Source organism: Bos grunniens, chromosome 14, assembly GCF_055505025.1.
Source record: "Bos grunniens cultivar Pamir isolate PY7600 chromosome 14, Bosgru_T2T1.0, whole genome shotgun sequence".
Classification (NCBI taxonomy): Eukaryota; Metazoa; Chordata; class Mammalia; order Artiodactyla; family Bovidae; genus Bos; species Bos grunniens.
Genome location: NC_141178.1, coordinates 82,119,093 through 82,136,968, shown reverse-complemented (window position 1 = coordinate 82,136,968; position 17,876 = coordinate 82,119,093). Strand labels below are relative to the sequence as shown.

Sequence of the window (17,876 nt, the reverse complement as noted above, 5' to 3'; positions counted from 1 at the left end):
TGTCCCCTGGAGTCTGCAGGCGCTGGGGTACTTGGCGGATGGCCTTGGACGGCCTTGTAGGTGCCCGTATGGACCAGGTGCTGCATGTGGAGCACAGCCGGGGAACGGAGGCACATGGGTGACGGGCGGCATCCTGGGCTCCACAGGGCGGGTCTGCTTCTGCTTTCAGGGTGCCGGGCCCCTTCCTGTGGGCTGGCTCTGCGGTCTGCTCACCCCCCAGCTCCCATCCCTCTACAGAGGGGTTTTCTGTCAGACCTGTGTCTGGGAAACTGACTCCAGGTCCTTAGGGATCCCTGGCAGACCTGACACTCAGCGAGTGTGAGTTTGTGAGCATGTGTGCTCACAGACTTGAAATGTGATGCAGACTCCCGGGGCTGGATCCCACCGCCTTCCCCACCCTGGGGTGTGGATGGCGGCTTCCCTTGAAAGGAGAGGCAGACTCCTGGGGCTGGATCCCACCACCTTCCCCACCCTGGGGTGTGGATGGCGGCTTCCCGGCTTGTCCTTGAGGTTTTGCTGCCATGTCATGTCCTTGAGCAGACCCTGTGAGCGTGTGTGTGTGTGTGTGTGTGTGTGTGTGTGTGTCTCTCTCTTGACTTTGCATGGTTGAATCAGCCTGCGACTTGCTGGTTTTGCCCCCGAGTCACGGCCGTCTGCCTGGCAGCCTTTCCCTCTGCCTGCTCTGGGCGCTCAGTCACGTGCGAGGCCGTGGCAGGCACAGCGGCTCCACGGGGGACAGGCCGTCGGACCGCCTGTCTTGGGCACTGTGTTGGATACTGGCGCTGTCAGGACGGCCCCCACGAGAGGGTGGTGGTGGGGTGGGCAGCTCAGCGCCTGGTGGTCGTGCTGGCCTGGCCCTGTCTGGTGGGCACTGAAGGGTGGCGGCCTTGGCTATTTGCCCGCCCATGGGCCTGGAGGGGCGTCTTCTGGTTTCAGTTCGCGTTGCCCTGGTATCTGGTGGGATTGGTTTTTCCCGTCACTGGGCGTTTGGGTCTCAGGCAACCCTGTGTGTTTTCCCTTCCGTTTGTCTTGTTCTTGTCCGTGGGCAAGGTCTCCACATGTCTGGAGGTTCCATGCCCACCGTGCTGGCTGTTCCTTGTGGTGCTGCTGATGAAAGCCGATTTTTAACTACAGCACCTCTGTGTTCATCAGTCTTTCTTGTCAAAACGTGCGTTTTCCTGTTTAATAAATTCTAGCACAAGGATAATGGTTTTGCCTTTATTTTCTCTGAAGCTTATACAATTTGTTTTTCATATTTAAGTCTTGCAATCACCTGGAGTTGATGTTTGTATATGGGGAGGGTGGAGTGTAATACGCTACTTTTCACTGTTGATATGACAGATTGTCCCTGGGCACTTAACTGAAAATTCCCTCTCTACAGCCCTGTGGTGCCAGCTGTGTGATAAGCGCGGTATCTGTGCAGATCCTGTAGGTCGGTTTTTCTGTTTCTGTGCAGAGTCGCACCCTGATTTCCACAGTCATTCTAACTGTTGATACTGTTCAGGGGAGGTTGCTCCACTGCTGCCCCTTGGGCGCCCTGGGCACTCTGGCCTCTGTTGCTGCATGGACTTCAGAGCCCCGCCCGTCACTCAGGCTGAGACTGGCCCCCACCCCGTGTTACCGTGAGGCTCAGCCATGCCATCTTCACCAGTCTGCTGCCCACGAGACCGTAGGCCTCTCTGTTGGCGGCTCTTTAGTGTCTTTCCACAAAGTTTGTAATTTTCCCCATAAATATTTTATGTATGTTTCATTAAGTTGATTTTAACAAAAATGAAAACTTTTTTTTTTTGCTAATTTTGTAAATAGTACCATTATTAATGGGACAGGTGCTTCCCAGCTGGTGCTAGTGGTAAAAAAAGACCTGCCTCCCAATGCAGGAAACATCAGAGGTGTGGGTTCAATCCTTAGGTGGGGAAGATCCACCAGAAGAGGAAATGGCAACCCTCTTCAGTATTCTTGCTGCCTGGAGAATCCCCATGGACAGAGGAGCCTGTCCATAGATAGGGTCACAAAGAGGCGGACCCGACGGAGGCGACTTAGCACGCACGCGCATTAATGGAACGCAGCACCCATTCCGAGTCTTTGTTGCTCGTGCAAACGTGCACGCACGACTGGTTGTTCTAGGAAGGAAAGCGCAGGTTTTATGTAACATTTACATCTTATTTTTAAACTTCCTGAATGTGGGAAATTCCAAAGAGAAAAGTAGACACAGTGGCGTCATGAACCTGGCACTGGCCCGCTGGGCGTGGGGGTCACGCCCCGGGCCGGCCCAGCACCACCTGCGCGCTCGTGACCCCCTCCCCCAGACATCAGCATGTCTCCTGTGTGACCGTCTCAGGGCGGGCCTCCTTTCCGTGCCCAGATGTCGTCCAGATGCACCTGGGGCTTCCTCCCACAGACATCAGCATGTCTCCTGTGTGACCGTCTCAGGGCGGGCCTCCTTTCCGTGCCCAGATGTCGTCCAGATGCACCTGGGGCTTCCTCCCACCCGCGAGTTCCGGGAGCCCCGGAAGAGACGCGGTGTGTTTGCCCCCGTTGATGCTGCCTTTCCCGTCTTTCCGGCCTCTGGCTGCTCCCCTTTTAGTTTTCCTGTTTCCTTCTGTCCCTGGATTTGGTTTCTTGAAGAAGCCAGCTTTTCCCTGTGGAGCGTAGTTGAGTTCTGTCCACTGACAAAGTCACTGACGAAGGGTCCTGCCATGTTGCTGAAGTCTTTATTAACTGTAATAATTTGTTGGGTCTTGAGTTTTCTGTATAGACAGTGTCATTTATGAATAATGACAGCGTTCACCTCTTCTGTGTCAATGCTTTTATCTTTTATGTGTTTTTCCTTCTGTCCTGAGCCCGCTGGAAGCTCTAGTTCAACTCTGAGTAGAAATGGTGATTGTGGCCTCTCGTCTATTATTGTTATTTTATTTTCTATTATTATTATTATTTTATTTTCTATTATTTTTTCCAGGCTGCACTGTGCGGCTTATGGGATCTTAGTCCCATGAGCAGAGATAGAACCCATGCTCCCTGCACTGGGGGCACGGATTCCTAACCACTGTCCTGCCAGGGAAGTCCCGGAGATTGTGATCCCTTTTCTATTATTATTATATTTTTTTAGGCTGTGTCGTGTGGCATGTGGGGTCTTAGTCCCGCTGATTGTGTTCTTTGTAAGTTTTTGGAAGAACGAGATTGCTCCTGTCTGGTGTCTGGGATTTCGCTGTAAAACCGCCTCCCCCGGGAGGGCCTGGAGCTCCTCTGTGGACTGCCTGTTACTCATGCCATCTGTGACAGCTGTCCAGTCTCTCTGCTTCTTCTTCGGTCAGCTTGCTGTGTTTCTGTGGATGCGTGTCTGCTTTTCCGAATGTTCACGTTGATTGAAGTAGCACGGTATGCAGTCGCATGTTATCCAGTGGGACCTAGGCAGCGTCACTGTGTGGCCAGGGGTGCGGCCACGAGGGCAGCGGCCCTGGTTCCGACCGCCTGCTCTGCCGTGATCCAGCTGGGCCCCGACCACCGGGAAATGGACAGAGTTAGGCTCCCTTCTGGCAGCGGGGAGACGGAGCGAATTAACAGGCTGAGCTCTGCGCCTGTCCTTTCACTAGCGTCCTCGGCCCCTGGATCTCAGCCCCCTCGGCCCCCTCGGCCCCCTCTTTTATTCCTAATATTGTTTAATTGTTGCTCCCAATTTTCTTGTTTTGTCATCAACATCGACAGACTCGTGGCAGCTTTATAAACCCCTCCAAAGGGCTGACTTGATTTTCTGAATCTCTATTAAAAGCTAGTTTTAAAATCTGATGGATTTCTTTCTGCCCACATTTTTACTGTTTTCCCCCTTCTTTCTTTGAGTTGATGCTGTTTCATTTTCCTAACTCCTAAGATCATTCATATCCAGTTTTTATTCATTTCTGATAAAAGCATTACCATTATAAATGTCCAAATAATCATGGTTTTAGTTGAATCTCACAATTCAAAAATATATAGCATTTTAAAATTAATGTTTAGTTGTAAATATTTAATTTCCCTTGTGAATTCTTCTTTAACCCAGGATTTATTTAGAATTGTAGTTCATTTTCGAACATGTGTATTTCTTCCTAGTTCTCTTTTGAAACTGATTTCTATATTAATTGCATTTCTGTCAGAAAAGCATCTGCATTTGCTGACAGCTGTTGAGACTGGGGCTGCTTCTGGGGTGCTGGGTGTGATTCTGGGGGTGACCAGCAGGGCTGCCAGGGAGGCAGGCTGAGGCTCCAGGCCAGGGCGAAGGGGATCCACTGAGACCCCAGGTGTGGGAGCAGCTGTGATCGCCACTGCTTGCCGCGAGCTAAGCCCTGCGTGTTATGGGTTACTGGGGGACCGTAAAGTTAATTATGCAGAGATTAGGGTGGGCTCTTGCCGTAAAGTCCCATCACAAATGCAGCAAAAAGCCACGTGGGAAGTTACTGTCATGTAAAGAACTCACATAAATGGAAGGAAAGCTCCCATATCTGCATACAGACGGGCCAAGTCTGTGAAGAGAGAGGGGTGGCTCACAGACCGTGAGAAGGTACCTGGAGAGATGGATGTGAACTTGGCCCTTCTCCTGTGGCTCAGCGGCAGGGGGTGGGGGGTGGGCTCACTTGCAGGGGAGGGCACCCTGCTCCCTGCCTCCTCCGGACCCCCTCCTTCCCTCTGTCTCGGCCCTGCCACGCCTCTTTGTTAGGGAACCATCAAGGGATACTGGCGGAGATGTTTGCCGCAGGGGATGTGAGGCAGAAACGCTGTTGCTCCCCAGCTCAGGGAGACAGTGTGACGGGCCGTGGTCTGGGATGGGGCGTGAGGCCATCCTGCGGATCCTTGGAGAGTGCCGGGTGCCTGCCTGCGTCACAGTGGGATGGGATGGACATGGCAGTTGAGGCAGGAGATCCCCCATCTGGGCTTCTCATTGCCTGAGACCTCACCGGAGTGCTGATAGAGCTTCCCTCGTGATGCGTGGTAGTAGATGATCTTTATTGTTTTCTGTAATAATTGCCTGCATTTGCATTTACATTGTGCCCCCAGAGTTCAGAGTTCACATGATTCTGGAGAGCAGACCAGACTGGCTCCTCCACGGGTGTCTGGGGACCTTGTGGGGCATCGGGGGGAGGTGGGCCGGGCCTGGACTTGTGCTAACCAGACGCCAGTGTGGCGAGTGCATCGAGCGCCTCTGGCCCCTTGCACCCCATGAAGCCGGTGGTGGCCCCGTGGCGGGGCCTGGGCCGCTGTGCCCCCTCCTTACACAGTGCTCTCCGGGCAGCAGTCCCCGGGGCATGGCTGTCTGCCTGAAGGGGAGCCTGGGCAGGTGCCTGGTGGGGAGGCCCTGCCCACAGGCTCTCCCGGAAGCCCTGGGGAAGAGGGACGGATGTGTCAGGCCCTGCCCTCTCGAGAGCCGGGCCGTCCTGGACCCGCAGACACACTCCATGTGAGGCCTTTTCTGCAAAGAGGCTGCCGCTGCAGGAGCTCAGTGCTGAAGCTCTGGACCTCGCTTGCCCTCGACATGGTCAGACATCTCCTCCAAGGCAGGCTTCTGGACAGTGCAGCCCCTTCCGAGCGCCCAGGCTGTGGTACGTGGTCTCGGCCTGGCACCACCGCCTCTTCTGATTCCGAAGAGCTGTGCACAGGAAGCAGCTTGGTTCCAGAGGTGTCCGTCTGTCTTAACGACACACGTCTTCGGGCTCAGGAATTCTAGCAAACCTGTCCAGGAAGTATTTCTGAATAAATGAAAATTATCAGAGAGAAAATTGTGTCCTCCCTGGGGGCCCACCATCGCTCCTCGGCTTGGCAGCGAGTATCAAGGGGACTGATTTTGTTTTCATTTTCACTTCTGATGCACCGTGAACGATGGTTTTATAGAATACAGTGGCATGGTCCCGTGCTGCTGGTGCGGAGATGTCAAATTGCCGCCAGCATTCCCATGGCCTTATTCTCCATTTTTGCAAGTTGCTCTGCACTGTTGAAGTCCTGGCCTGGTTGGGGGCCACACCTGAGGCTCTGCTGTAAGGAGTTTCGTCCTGGCTTGGAATCACCTTTCAGAAGAACCTGGGTGCAGAGAAAGAATATCTGAAGTTTTGGACCTGGTGCTGGCTTTCAGCAAAAGGGGTGTTAGGGGGGTGTGGCAGTCAGGGAGGGCTTCCTGGAGGAGGTGGGTCTGAGCAAGCTCTTGGTGTGGGTGCTTGGAGGGCCCGGCGCAGCTGCTGTCCTGCTTGAGAGCCTTGCTCCACCAGAGGTGCCCCAAGCCGGGCAGGGGGCTTAACCGAGACTGTCCCTTGCTGTCTGTAGAGTGCGCAAAATGTTGGACCAAGTATGGAATCCGCCATTTCCCCTGCCCATCGCCAGAGAGCAGCCTGCAGGACCCCTGTGTGGGTGAGGATGGGGACGGTGACCTGGGGCCAGCTGGCACCCCCAGAGGCCCGAGGGCCAGGAAGCGAGGTACTTCTGCTGGGATGCTGGGTCTTGGGGTCCCAGGGAAGGCCACGCAGAAATGCCGAGCCCTAAGGTGGGAGGGTCAGTGGGTGGGGAATGGACTCCCAGGGGCTTTGGCCGGGGAGGCTGGGGAGCTGGAGCAGGGGTCCCGGCTCGTCTCCACCTTCACCCGCACTAGCCCTTTCCTTCCCCGAGGACAGCTGATGGTGTGGTGGGGCTGGACCAGGGATGTTGCCAGGCCATCAGGGCCTGTGGGCTCCAGGGAGGAGGCTGGCGCTGCAGGACGGAGAGGCAAGGGCTGGCCCAACTCCTGTGGGCCTGGGCCCAGAGCCTGCATCTGCCTTGCAGGGGTGGCTGGGGGGCTGGCAGGAGAGTATAGGGGCCTTGGTGTGCCCTTTAGGGGGACCCTGTGTGGGAGGAGCAGCCATGGCTAGGACTTAGCCAGCTGGGCAGAGGTCAGCGGCACTTGAAGTCATCTTCTTGGTCAGGACGTCTGGCGTGTCGGCAGTTATTGCTGTCCCCGGGCAAGCCTTGGCCCCGGCCCCAGAGGGCCTGCTCCTTGTGACGGGATGGCTGCCCCGCTTTCTCACCCCTTGCACCTGACATCAGCTGCCGGAGGCAGTAGGGCCGGGGAGGGCCTTTCTGGAGACAGATGGGCACCATGGCCCAGAAGCGAGGTCCCTCACAGCTCCGCACCCAGCCAGGCAGTGGCAGGGCCAGGACTCAGACCCACGCCTCTGGACACCCAGTAGGGAAGCAAGTACTGTTCTGAACTGGAAGCCAAAGAGGAGGCTCCCTGGGAGCTGCCACCGCCCTGGCCAGGGCCTTAAACACCCGCCTTTTGGTGCCTTTCCAGGGCCAGGGGTCACGCCCGACGGCAGTGGGACGCCAGAGCCCACCTCGCTGCCCGCTGGCCCGCAGAAGGAGCTGGCTGCACGGGCCCGTGGCCATGTGGCCAGCGCCACCCGGGCCAAGAAGAGGAAGCCCAACTTCTGCCCGCAGGAGACGGAGGTGTTGGTGGCCAAGGTCAGCAAGCACTACCAGCTGCTGTTCGGCAGCAGGCTGCCGCGGGCCGAGCCCGCCCGCAGGTACCGTGTGTGGAGCCGCATCGTGCAGGCGGTGAACGCGCTGGGCTACTGCCGCCGCGACCTCGCGGACATCAAGCACAAGTGGCGGGACCTGCGGGCCGTGGTGAGGCGCAAGCTGGGCGAGCTGCCGCGGGCGCCCCAGGCCCTGGCCCTCACGCCCCTGGAGCAGGCTGTGGCTAAGACCTTCTCCTGCCAGGCCCCGCCCTCCGAGGGCCTCGGCCCTGAGCTGCACAGAGGTGAGTTCCTCGCCCAGCTCGGCCGGCAGGAAGCTTGCAGCCACCAATGGCTGCCGCCCCCCGCCCCCCTTCCCCATGATCTCTGGATCATTCTGTACTTCATCCTTGGCTCCTTCACTCCCGCCGCCCGATGGGCCCCTGGAAGCCCCGGGCACCCAGGGGCTCGTCCCTCCCTCAGGGTCGCAGAGGGGAGCTGGGCACAGACAGGACGCAGCTCTCTCCACAGGGCACCGAGTTCCTGCCTTCGGGTCATGATCCAGAGCAAGAAAGACGTGTCCTCCGGGCAGCGTCCCGGCAGCGCTGACCCCGGTTCCTCCCCTGTTCTCTCCCTCTTGCTGGTTCGGCGTCCAGGAGAGGCCTCGCCCGGGCTGGGCTGGCCCCGAGGCATCAGGGTGGGCAGGTGGGCACCTGAGGCCCTGGTTATCTCCATCCTCCCGGGCAGAGCCCGCCCTGGCCTTTCTGGGGCATTGCTCTCGTTGGGCCCAGCACTTGGGGGTGGTGGCTGGGGTCAGGGCAGGCCTGCCTCCTGGTGTCCAGAAAGCAGTGGGGCCGCGCTGCATGTGGACGGGCGCTGTCCCGACTGCCTGTGGCCCCCGCGGGATGGCCATGTGAGGCCGTTGGGGCTGCAGCCATGGGGACAGGAGGGGCAGGGCGCCCGGTCCCCCTGCTGGTCCCGCTGCGGTCACGTCTCCTGCCGCCCTGGGGCTGGGCTGGCTGGAGCGGGGGCGGCAGTGGGTGCGGGCCCCCTCTAGACCGGCCAGCCCACTCTTGCCCCCAGCCCGTGTGAGGTCTGTGGGCTACTGTCCTTCAGCGCCGGCTCCCTCCCCATGCCACCGTGCTGAGGACTGACCAGAGGTGTGGGTGTTGGCACCTTGTCCTGCCCACGCTCAGGAGGGCATACTTGGCAGTCCATGCCCTGTCCATGCTGGGGGCGGGCTCCTCACCGGTGGAGGAAGAGCATGGGAATGTCTGTGTGTGGACACGCAGCCTTGCTTTCTTGGGGGTTTGGATGAATTCCCGAGTCGGATTGCTGGTCCCATGTGAGAGTGAGTTCAGCTGTCAGAAGCTGCTGCCCCGTCGTCCACAGCGGTTGTATGAGCTCAGGTCTCTGCGTCCTTGCTGGTGGTCACCCTGATTCCCGCCTCCCTGGGCTGACGGAGGAGGGCCCTTACTGCAGTGTCAGCCTGCTCCAGGCAGGGGCTTGTCCTGCGCTTTCTGTCCATCCGTCTGACCTTCTTCCCAGCAGTGTCTGCCGACCCCTGCGTCCCTCTCCTGGCCCGTCGTGTGCAGCTGCTCAGTCTTGATTCTGGAGGCGAGGGATCCACCAGACCCCCGAATTGTCCCGCTGTGGTCCTCGCTGCGTTCACGCTTGAGCCTGGTGGGTTTGGGGCCGAGGTTCCATAGGTATCCAGTCTGGCACTGTTGGAGGAACCCGGAATGAGCCGGAGCCCCGTTCTCGTGCTTCTCTCGATCTGTGTCGCTGCTTTTTCAGCCCTCGCTGTCTGATTACGGAAACTATAAGTCAGTCTTGAAGTGAGTGAGTGATCATTTCTTCCTCCTGTTTTCTGAAAGGATTTCTGTAGAATTGGTATTATCCCCTTAACTGTGTGGCCGCCATCCGAGACGGCATTCTTTCTCTGTGGGAAGAGCGTCACCACGGTCCCTTTAACAGCCTGTGCCGCCTGCTCTGCTTCAGCGAGCGTCACGGTCGGGTGTCTTTCCGGGGGCCTTGCTCGTGGATCTGAGTTGACAGAGGTGCTGGCTCCACTTGTTCCTGAAGGTCCTGTCGTCCGAATGCCTGTAGGACCTGTAGTGAGAGCTCCTCTCCCCTCCTGTTGTTGCTAATTGGTGTCTTTCTATTTGTTCTCTAATCTGGCTGCAAGTCTATTAGTTTTATTGATTGCTTCAAAGAGCCAGGTTTTGACATCATCAATTTTCTCTACTTATCCATGCCAATTTAATTGATTTCTGCTGACCTTTAATGTTTCCTTCCTACTTCGGGGTTAATCTGTTTCTGTCGGATCATTGACTGGGGACTTCTTTTCTAATGTAAGTATTTATTGCTATAAATTAGGCTTGCCACATTACTTTATTTACGTGCATTTGTATATTATTATCTTTTCATTCAGTTTACAATATTTTCTAATTTCCTTGGTGAGTTTTTTCTTTTACTAAAAGCATCACTATGAACAAAGCTAGTGGAGGTGATGGAATTCCAGTTGAGCTATTTCAAATCCTGAAAGATGATGCTGTGAAAGTGCTGCACTCAATATACCAGCACATTTGGAAAACTCAGCAGTGGCCACAGGACTGGAAAAGGTCAGTTTTTATTCCAATCCCAAAGAAAAGGCAATGCCAAAGAATGCTCAAACTACCGCACAGTTCCACTCATCTCACATGCTAGTAAAGTAATGCTCAAAATTCTCCAAGCCAGGCTTCAGCAATACGTGAACCGTGAACTTCCTGATGTTCAAGCTGGTTTTAGAAAAGGCAGAGGAACCAGAGATCAAATTGCCAACATCTGTTGGATCATGAAAAAAGCAAGAGAGTTCCAGAAAAACATCTATTTCTGCTTTATTGACTATGCCAAAGCCTTTGACTGTGTGGATCAAAACAAACTGGAAAATTCTGAAAGAGATGGGAATACCAGACCACCTGACCTGCCTCTTGAGAAATCTGTATGCAGGTCAGGAAGCAACAATTTGAACTGGACATGGAACAACAGACTGGTTCCAAATAGGAAAAGGAGTACGTCAAGGCTGTATATTGTCACCCTGCTTATTTAACGTATATGCAGAGTACATCATGAGAAACGCTGGATTGGAAGAAGCACAAGCTGGAATCAAGATTGCCGGGAGAAATATCAATAACCTTAGATATACAGATAACACCACACTTATGGCAGAAAGTGAAGAGGAACTAAAAAGCCTCTTGATGAAAGTGAAAGAGGAGAGTGAAGAAGTTGGCTTAAAGCTCAACGTTCAGAAAATGAAGATCATGGTATCTGGTCCCATCACTTCATGACAAATAGATGGGGAAACAGTGGAAACAGTGAGCAGCTTTATTTTGGGGGGCTCCAAAATCACTGCGGATGGTGACTGCAGCCATGAAATTAAAAGACACTTGCTCCTTGAAAGAGAAGTTATGACCAACCTAGACAGCATATTAAAAAGCAGAGACGTTACTTTGCCAACAAAGGTCTGTCTAGTTAAAGCTGTGATTTTTCCAGTAGTCACGTATGGATGTGAGAGTTGGACTGTGAAGAAAGGTGAGTGCCGAAGAATTGATGCTTTTGAACCATGGTGTTGGAGAAGACTCTTGAGGGTCTCTTGGATTGCAAGGAGATCCAACCAGTCCATCCTAAAGGAAATCAGTCCTGAATATTCATTGGAAGGACTGATGCTGAAGCTGAAACTGTAGTACTTTGGCCACCTGTTGAGAAGAACTGACTCCTTGGAAAAGACTCTGATGCTGGGAGAGATTGAGGGCAGGAGAAGGGGACGACATAGGATGAGATGGCTGGATGGCATCACCAACTCAATGGACATGAGTTTGAGTGAACTCTGGGAGTTGGTGATGGACAGGGAGGCCTGGGGTGCTGTGGTCCATGAGGTCGCAGAGTCGGGCACGCCTGAGCAACTCTGCTGAGCTGAGCTGGGCCTGTTGTGTCCAGCATGCTGTCGAGTTTGCCTCTGTCCTATCTGACATCTCTCCTGTGGACTGAGCGGGGGCAGCAGAGCTGTCCCTGACCTTAAGGGGACGATGGAGTGGCTCTGAACCCGAGCTCCATTGTGATGCCTGCTGGCCATGTGGGGTCGTGGCGCACGGCTGGCTGTAGGTGGCTTCTCTCTGGTGTTGAGACCCGTGTGTTCAGGGATGAACCTGCCACTTTGATGGTTCTTTGTTTCCCCTGTGTTCTTGTTTCTTTTCTCTCTTCTCCTTCCTTTCTTCAGAGTGTAGTGTAGTGTAGTGTTGTGTGTGACCTCTGCTGTGGCTCACGGGTGTTTCTGATGGCGGTGGCTTGGAGTGCGTGACAGGTGTTTTTAGCGTCCCCTCACGGAGCAGCCTTGCCTCCCCCGGGTGTGTGAGCGCCTCCCCGGGCTCCCACCTGTGCCCGCTGCACACTCACACTGGCTGACATGGCGTTCCTGGCGGTCCCTGCCCCCTGACTAGACCAAGAACGAGACAGGATGTCTCTGCCTGCCTTGGGCTTACCCACCGCACCCTTCAGCTCCTCCCGCAGACCCAGGACCCCTTTGACCTGACAGACTCCCTTTAGCATTTCCTGTCCTGCATCTCTTTCCAGCGGGAAGAACTTTTCTCAGCATTTTTTGCCTGACAATCAATTTTATTTTGCCTCTGTTTTTGAAATGTATCTCCACTGGGTATAGAATTCGGGTTGACTAGTTTTTTTCCTTTCTTTCAGCACTTAGAGGTGTCATTCCATGGTCTTTCGGCTTCCATGGTTTCTGAGGTTGCTGTTTTTCTGGGGAGTGGGCTTGGTCTCTTTGTCTTTCCCTCCATCCCTCGCTGAACATCGCAGCCCCTATTCCATCTCTGAGGCTCTGCCAGACCCCTGGGGGGCAGAGCTGGGAGGAGGTGACTGTGTGAGTATGGTGGCCCTGGGCTCCTGTAGGCTGCACAGTGAAGGTGTGACCCCCTCCACTGTCTCCTTGCAGCCACCCAGATAGACCCAAGTGACCTCCAGGAGCTGTTCCAAGAGACGTCGGCCAACATCTTCCAAATCAACTCCAATGGTGAGTCTGTGCCTGGGCCTTGCCCTGCCCTTGTCCGGGCTGCCAAGTGTATTGCAGGGTGACATGGGGTGGTGGACGAGTCTGTTAAGGTGCCCTCTCCCGGCCCGGGTGACTCAGGACCACAGGCGGGGTGCAGTGTGAGCCCAGTGCTGTGGTCTCAGGCCGGGCTGTGACCTTGGCAGGTGCCCCCTCCGCCCCCATCTTCCCTCCTGCATCACACGCCTGTGACCTGCCCGGCCCCTGGGGGGCAGTGTGTCAGAGCCTCCCTCAGACCAGCAGGGCCCACTCACAGGTCACCAGGGTTGGGGGTGGGGGCAAGAGCCACACCTCACGAGGCCTGGGCTTGTCTTCAACCCCCGAGGGACACAGAGATGTGGATGCGAGGCAGGCAGGGCTCCCCATGCCCTCGTGGCAGGGGTTGGTGTTTGTCCCGAGCCCTGAGCTCTACCAGGTCAGAGAGTGCTGACCCCGGGAGGACGGGAGCCCCCTCCCCAGACCCAGGGAGGCCTCCTGAAGGCAGCTCCGCAGAGCCCCTGAGCCCTACGCGGGCCTGGGCCCTGGTCCCAGACTATCTGGGGAGAAGGCTGGCCTGGGCCCTGCTGGAGTGTGACTGATGCTGTGGGGGTGGCGGGCTTGAGGCCTTGGCATCCTGGCTCCGGCAGGTGCAGGGTCACTCCTAGCCTTGGCACCCACATCCCCGGGCAGAGGCAGGGTGGGTGGCTCACCCGAGTGGGGCCCGCCTGGTGGAGCTCTGGCTGCCCTTGACCCTGGCCCCTTCTCCCGCAGTGACCTCCTTGGAGCAGAGCCTCCAGTCCCTGGGGATGCCAGGTGACACGCAGGAGCTGCGGGACAGCCTGTGAGTGTGTGCAGTGCCCGTGGGTGTGCACGGGTGTGCCTTGCACCGCCCAGCACACCACCCTCTCCGCACAGCAGCCCCTCAGCTGGGTGGGCGCGGGTGTCATTCCAGCAGGGTCTCAGCCACGCCCACGACGCCCTTGTGACACACCTGTGCACAGGCATGCTTCCGTGGGGGTCACATCCCTCGCTCACTGTTCGCCTCGCTGACTGTGCCCACGCTTGCATACGACACACCAGAGCACACAGAGGGCCGCACACTGTGAACACCCCTGTGGGGACTCTACATGACACAGGCTGCCATTGGCACGGCCAGTGTGCAGATGGTGGGCACGCAGCTGGACGGGGGGGCGCTGTGTGCTTGGGGCGGCCTCTGGGGGCCCCCCAGCTCTTCTCTCAGGCTGGGTCGGGCTGTGTCGGGCTGCTCTGGGGTGAGGTTCTGCTCCCTCAGGGTCAGGGCTCTGGAAGAGAAAGCCTGGCCAGCATGGCCAAGGCTGCCAGGCCCTTCTCAGGGCATCCTGGGGGCCACCGTGGGGGCCACCCTGGAGCCCTGCGGGCTGTGATCCCAGCGTGGCTTGGAGTGGGGGCTCCCTAAGGAGGAGGCCTGCGTCTGAGCCCTTGAGCCCTTTGCCTGAGCCATCCTGCGTGGGAAGGGGTGCTGGGGGTGGTGGGCCGCAGGAGCCGGGAGGGGCGCAGGCTGCGGCCGGGACCGCGTGTCTCTTCCTGGCATTGGCGTCCACGGGAGAGGCCAGGGCCTCTCTCCCGGGCGGCCTCCATCTTAAACCTGTCCAGCTCAGAGGAGGCACTGGGGCCTGTAGGTCCTGGGGAGGCTGGGTGCTTGGGCAGAGCTGAGCCTGGTGCCCCAGTGGAGGGATGCAAGGACCTGTCCCCCGAGCACTGTGCCTGCACCCAAGGACCTTCCCGGTCCTGCTCCGTGGCTGTCCAGCTTTGCCAGCCCCCCCTCCCCCCACACCGCCACCCCCTGCTCTGCAGGGCTCCTGGGATGGAGGCTGCCCTGTAGTCTGTGGGCCATGTGGGGCCTCCCCGACACCCCCACCATTGCTCATGGCCGGACGAGCAGTCCGGGGCCCCCAGAGGAGAACCTGTCCTGTGGTGACATGTTTGATGGCTGGTCCCCAGGGACCAGTGCCTGCAGATGCCTCCTTGTCAGGTCTCAGCAAGTGCCCGCCTTCAGCAGCTGCCCCATGTCTCTGAGATCCCTGGCTGGCCCCTCGCAGGGCATCTTATGGTTGGGGGATCCTGGACGGGCGCCTGGCTGCACTCCGAGGTCTGGGCTGGTCACCTGTGGGCTCAGTGTTTTCTGCCCTGGTGATTCCTGATGCTCCGGAGTTAGCAGTTATGGCAGCAGAACAGGACTTCCTCAGGGCAGGACTCATACCTGCCCTCGGCTCCTTGCATCCTGCCAACATCCTGGAGAGGAGGAGGGCAGGCAGTGTTCTTCCCATTTTACGGAGGAGCACTCTGTGGCTGAGACCGGACACAGGGCCAGGCCACGCCTCTCGGTGGGCCCCACACACCCCACACACCCGCTGCACCTCTCGGTGGGCCCCACACACCCACCCATCCTCCCTGCTGTCCGTCCATGCTCGCAGGCTGGGACTGCCCCGCCCACTGTCTGCCCACCTGCCTGCCCGTCCTCCCATCCTCCCTTCCATCAGTCCACCCGTCCTCCCTGCCGTCCATCTACGCACGCAGGCCGGGACCGCCCCGCCTACTCTCTGCCCGCTGGCCCGCCCTTCCATTCTCCCTTCCGTCAGTCCACCTGTCCTCCCTGCCGTCCGTCCACCAACTGCCTCGCCCAGTCTCGGGGTCCAGAACGAGGCACCCGAGGGCCCTTGGCAGATTTTGTGTGCAATTCTGTTGTAAATCAGTTTTGGAGTTTCCTTTTTGAAGTAGCCTGCATTGTTTTCTGATTGTGGAAGTAGCATATGCTCCCTGTGGGAACTTGGACGCCCAGGACATCGGAGGAAGCGCTGTGAGAGTGTTTTGCTGTTTCCTGCCAGCCTCTCAAGTCCATAGGCGTTTTGTAGAATCGCATTTAAGTGAATAGTGTTCTAGATCCCACTTTTGACGCTGGGGATTGGGGGTGCGCGTGTCCCCGTCACACACTGGGACCTCGCCCCTCAGGGGCGCAGACTCACTGTCTGGCGTGCGTGGTGCTGAGCTGAGGCGCTCGGGCTCCTCCATCTTCAGCGTCAGGAACCGCCATGAGAAAGTGTGGGCCTCCTGTGCTGCCGCCTGGGGGCCCCTAGGGTGGTGTCCCTGGGCTCAGGCGGGTGCTTTTCCCAACCCTGGCCCAGTGGCCGGAGGGTGTCATCACCGGTGGTTTGGAGAGGGGCGCGGGCCCTTCCCTGGACACCTCCGGCTCTCCCCGTAGCCTCAGCTTCCAGGTCCCCAACCTGCTTCGTGCCTTCCTGGCCGCTTGCACCCCCAGGTCCCCTAGCCCTCTTACCCTTTCTCCCCGCCGGGCGGCCCCTGACCAGACTGCCTACCCCGTTGGTCCTGGCCTTCCAGAGCCTTCCGTGACCCCTGCCCTGGGGGAACCTGTGTATCTTCTGGACTGTTAGCATTTCCAGATGACTTGAGACCAGCGCAGGGTGTTCAAGTCTGTGTTTGCTCCACGTTGACAGTTGCTAGCTCTTTTATTTGGCCAAGAAAGGACGTTAAAAAAAATCAAGTACACTATGATCCATTGTGCCATTAAAAAAAGGCATTTCAGTGGTTGGGATCTGATCACAGGAGGAAAGACAGTCTTTCAGATTGAGTAAGTATAGGTAGTTTCACAAGAGGCTTACAGGGTTGAACCTGTTTTCCTCATCTTACATGAGACAGGGGTGGGCTTGGTCATCCCTGTCGCCCGCCGTGAGTGGCCCGGTGCTGCCCCCAGCATGGGCTCCCAGACTGGCCGAGGTGGCCCGGTTAGTGACGGTGGGGCTTGTCGGCGTCAGCCCAGGGCACTGCTGGGCCCCTCGGGAAGGGCTGCTGAGTGGATGGTCCTTCCAGGAGCCCCGGGCAGGAGGTCTGCCCCATGGCCTCAGCTCTCCGCTGGACCATGTCCAGCCACATGCCAAATTCCTGCCTTCTGCTCCTCAGTATGGCCTGGCTGGGCCCCTTCCTGGTCGGGGTCAGCTCCTGCACCCGAGCCTCCAGCCTTCCCTCCACAGCCGCCGCTGCCCATCACCCCCTTTGTGTGTGATGCCACTGCTGGCATGGCCTGCCTACCCTGCCCCAGCTCCACCTGTAGCCAGCCCGCCCCTCCTCTTGCAGACATGCCAGGCTGGGGTGCTGGGCCCTGGGCTGCCTGTGTATCTGGCCTCAGAGCCCCTCCCTGGACACAGAGGGTGTGAGGTGGGAGTCCAGGCTGATACTCTTTAAATACGATTATGCCACTTCTCAAAGGGACCAACTTTTGAATACCTTGGCACCTTTTTCAGTGCTTACTCGAGCTCTCCATGTGGGTGCATTTGGGGTGATTCTGTTTCACTTGTCACTGTCCCGAGACAGCGCCGTGTTGTCTCATCACTGAAGCTTGTGGAGTCTAATGTCAGCGTGTACATCCTCCAGTACTGCCCATCTTTTCTGAAGTTGCTTTGCATACTTCCGATTGGCAGGTTCTCTGGTGTCTGCCCCTGGGGCCAGGCCAGGGCCCTGCCCTTGCTTGGGCCTGTGAGCCCGCGGGACACCTGTGGACGGGGTCTGCCCAGAGTCACTGTCCACAGGGCCTGAGGTCAGCCTGGTCTTTTCAGCCCTCTGAGGTCACACTCAGAATCTTAAACCGAAGGTCTGGCAGAGACCCTGGGCCAGGGTTCCCATGTTCCTGGATCTGGAGCTGGGCCTTTCACTATGGCCCCTGGAGGGACGAGCTGTCCTCAGCGCAGGGCCTGGGGCCGTATCTGCGGCCACCCTGCTTCCTGGCCCCAACCAGTGCTGACCCCAGGGGCCCCTGCATAGGGAGGGCTCATGGCTGGGCCCAGGGGGTGCAGGAGCTGCGGCTGTGTGCAGGGGCCCTGGGGGCCTGGGGACGCTGGCCTGAGCTTACGGCGTCATGTCTTCCACACCTCACCTGCCCCCTTGGGTTGCTCCCTCTCGCCTGCCCCTTCCTGGGCCCGTCCACTCCGGCTGCTCTGCCTGGCCTCCCCCTCCCCCCACGAGCCCCTGCCCACCCTGCTGCCTGCTGTGTCATTGCCCTTTCCTGCTGCCCCTCCCCCATCTTCTCCCCCTGCACCCCCGTGCCCGCCCCACCAGGCACACGGTGCAGCAGGAGACCAACCGCACGATCGCGGCCAGCGCCGGCGCCCTGAAGCAGACGGCCGAGCTCCTGCGGGGCTGCCCCCAGGTACGTCCCAGGGACTGGAGGGCGGCGGGGGCCTGGGCAGAGGGTGGGGCGAAGGATGCCGAACACGCAGCCGCTCGGGCAGAGTGCGCGGGTTCCACCATTCGCTGGGCACCAGCGCAGGCTGGACAGTGGTGCGGGTGCCCGGTGGCCCCAGGCC

At 58.1% G+C, this 17,876-nt stretch overlaps 1 protein-coding gene across 23 annotated transcripts in view; it reads left to right on the top strand.

Moving 5' to 3' along the window:
• The window catches only part of TSNARE1 (t-SNARE domain containing 1), a 117,062-nt gene that overhangs the window by 35,870 nt on the left and 63,316 nt on the right, over positions 1–17,876 (top strand). For 14 of the 23 annotated variants that reach the window (XR_015140385.1, XR_015140386.1, XM_086335622.1 and 11 more), the window contains exons 3-7: positions 6,283–6,432; positions 7,283–7,750; positions 12,430–12,507; positions 13,294–13,363; positions 17,629–17,719. Coding sequence is in view for 19 of the 23 variants with exons in the window: in XM_086335622.1 (XP_086191748.1) it covers positions 6,283–6,432; positions 7,283–7,750; positions 12,430–12,507; positions 13,294–13,363; positions 17,629–17,719 (857 nt within the window). In the remaining 4 variants the exon portion in view is untranslated. The remainder of the gene's footprint in view (positions 1–6,282; positions 6,433–7,282; positions 7,751–12,429; positions 12,508–13,293; positions 13,364–17,628; positions 17,720–17,876) is intronic. The other 9 variants (XR_015140388.1, XR_015140387.1, XM_086335626.1 and 6 more) reach the window with 1 other exon arrangement.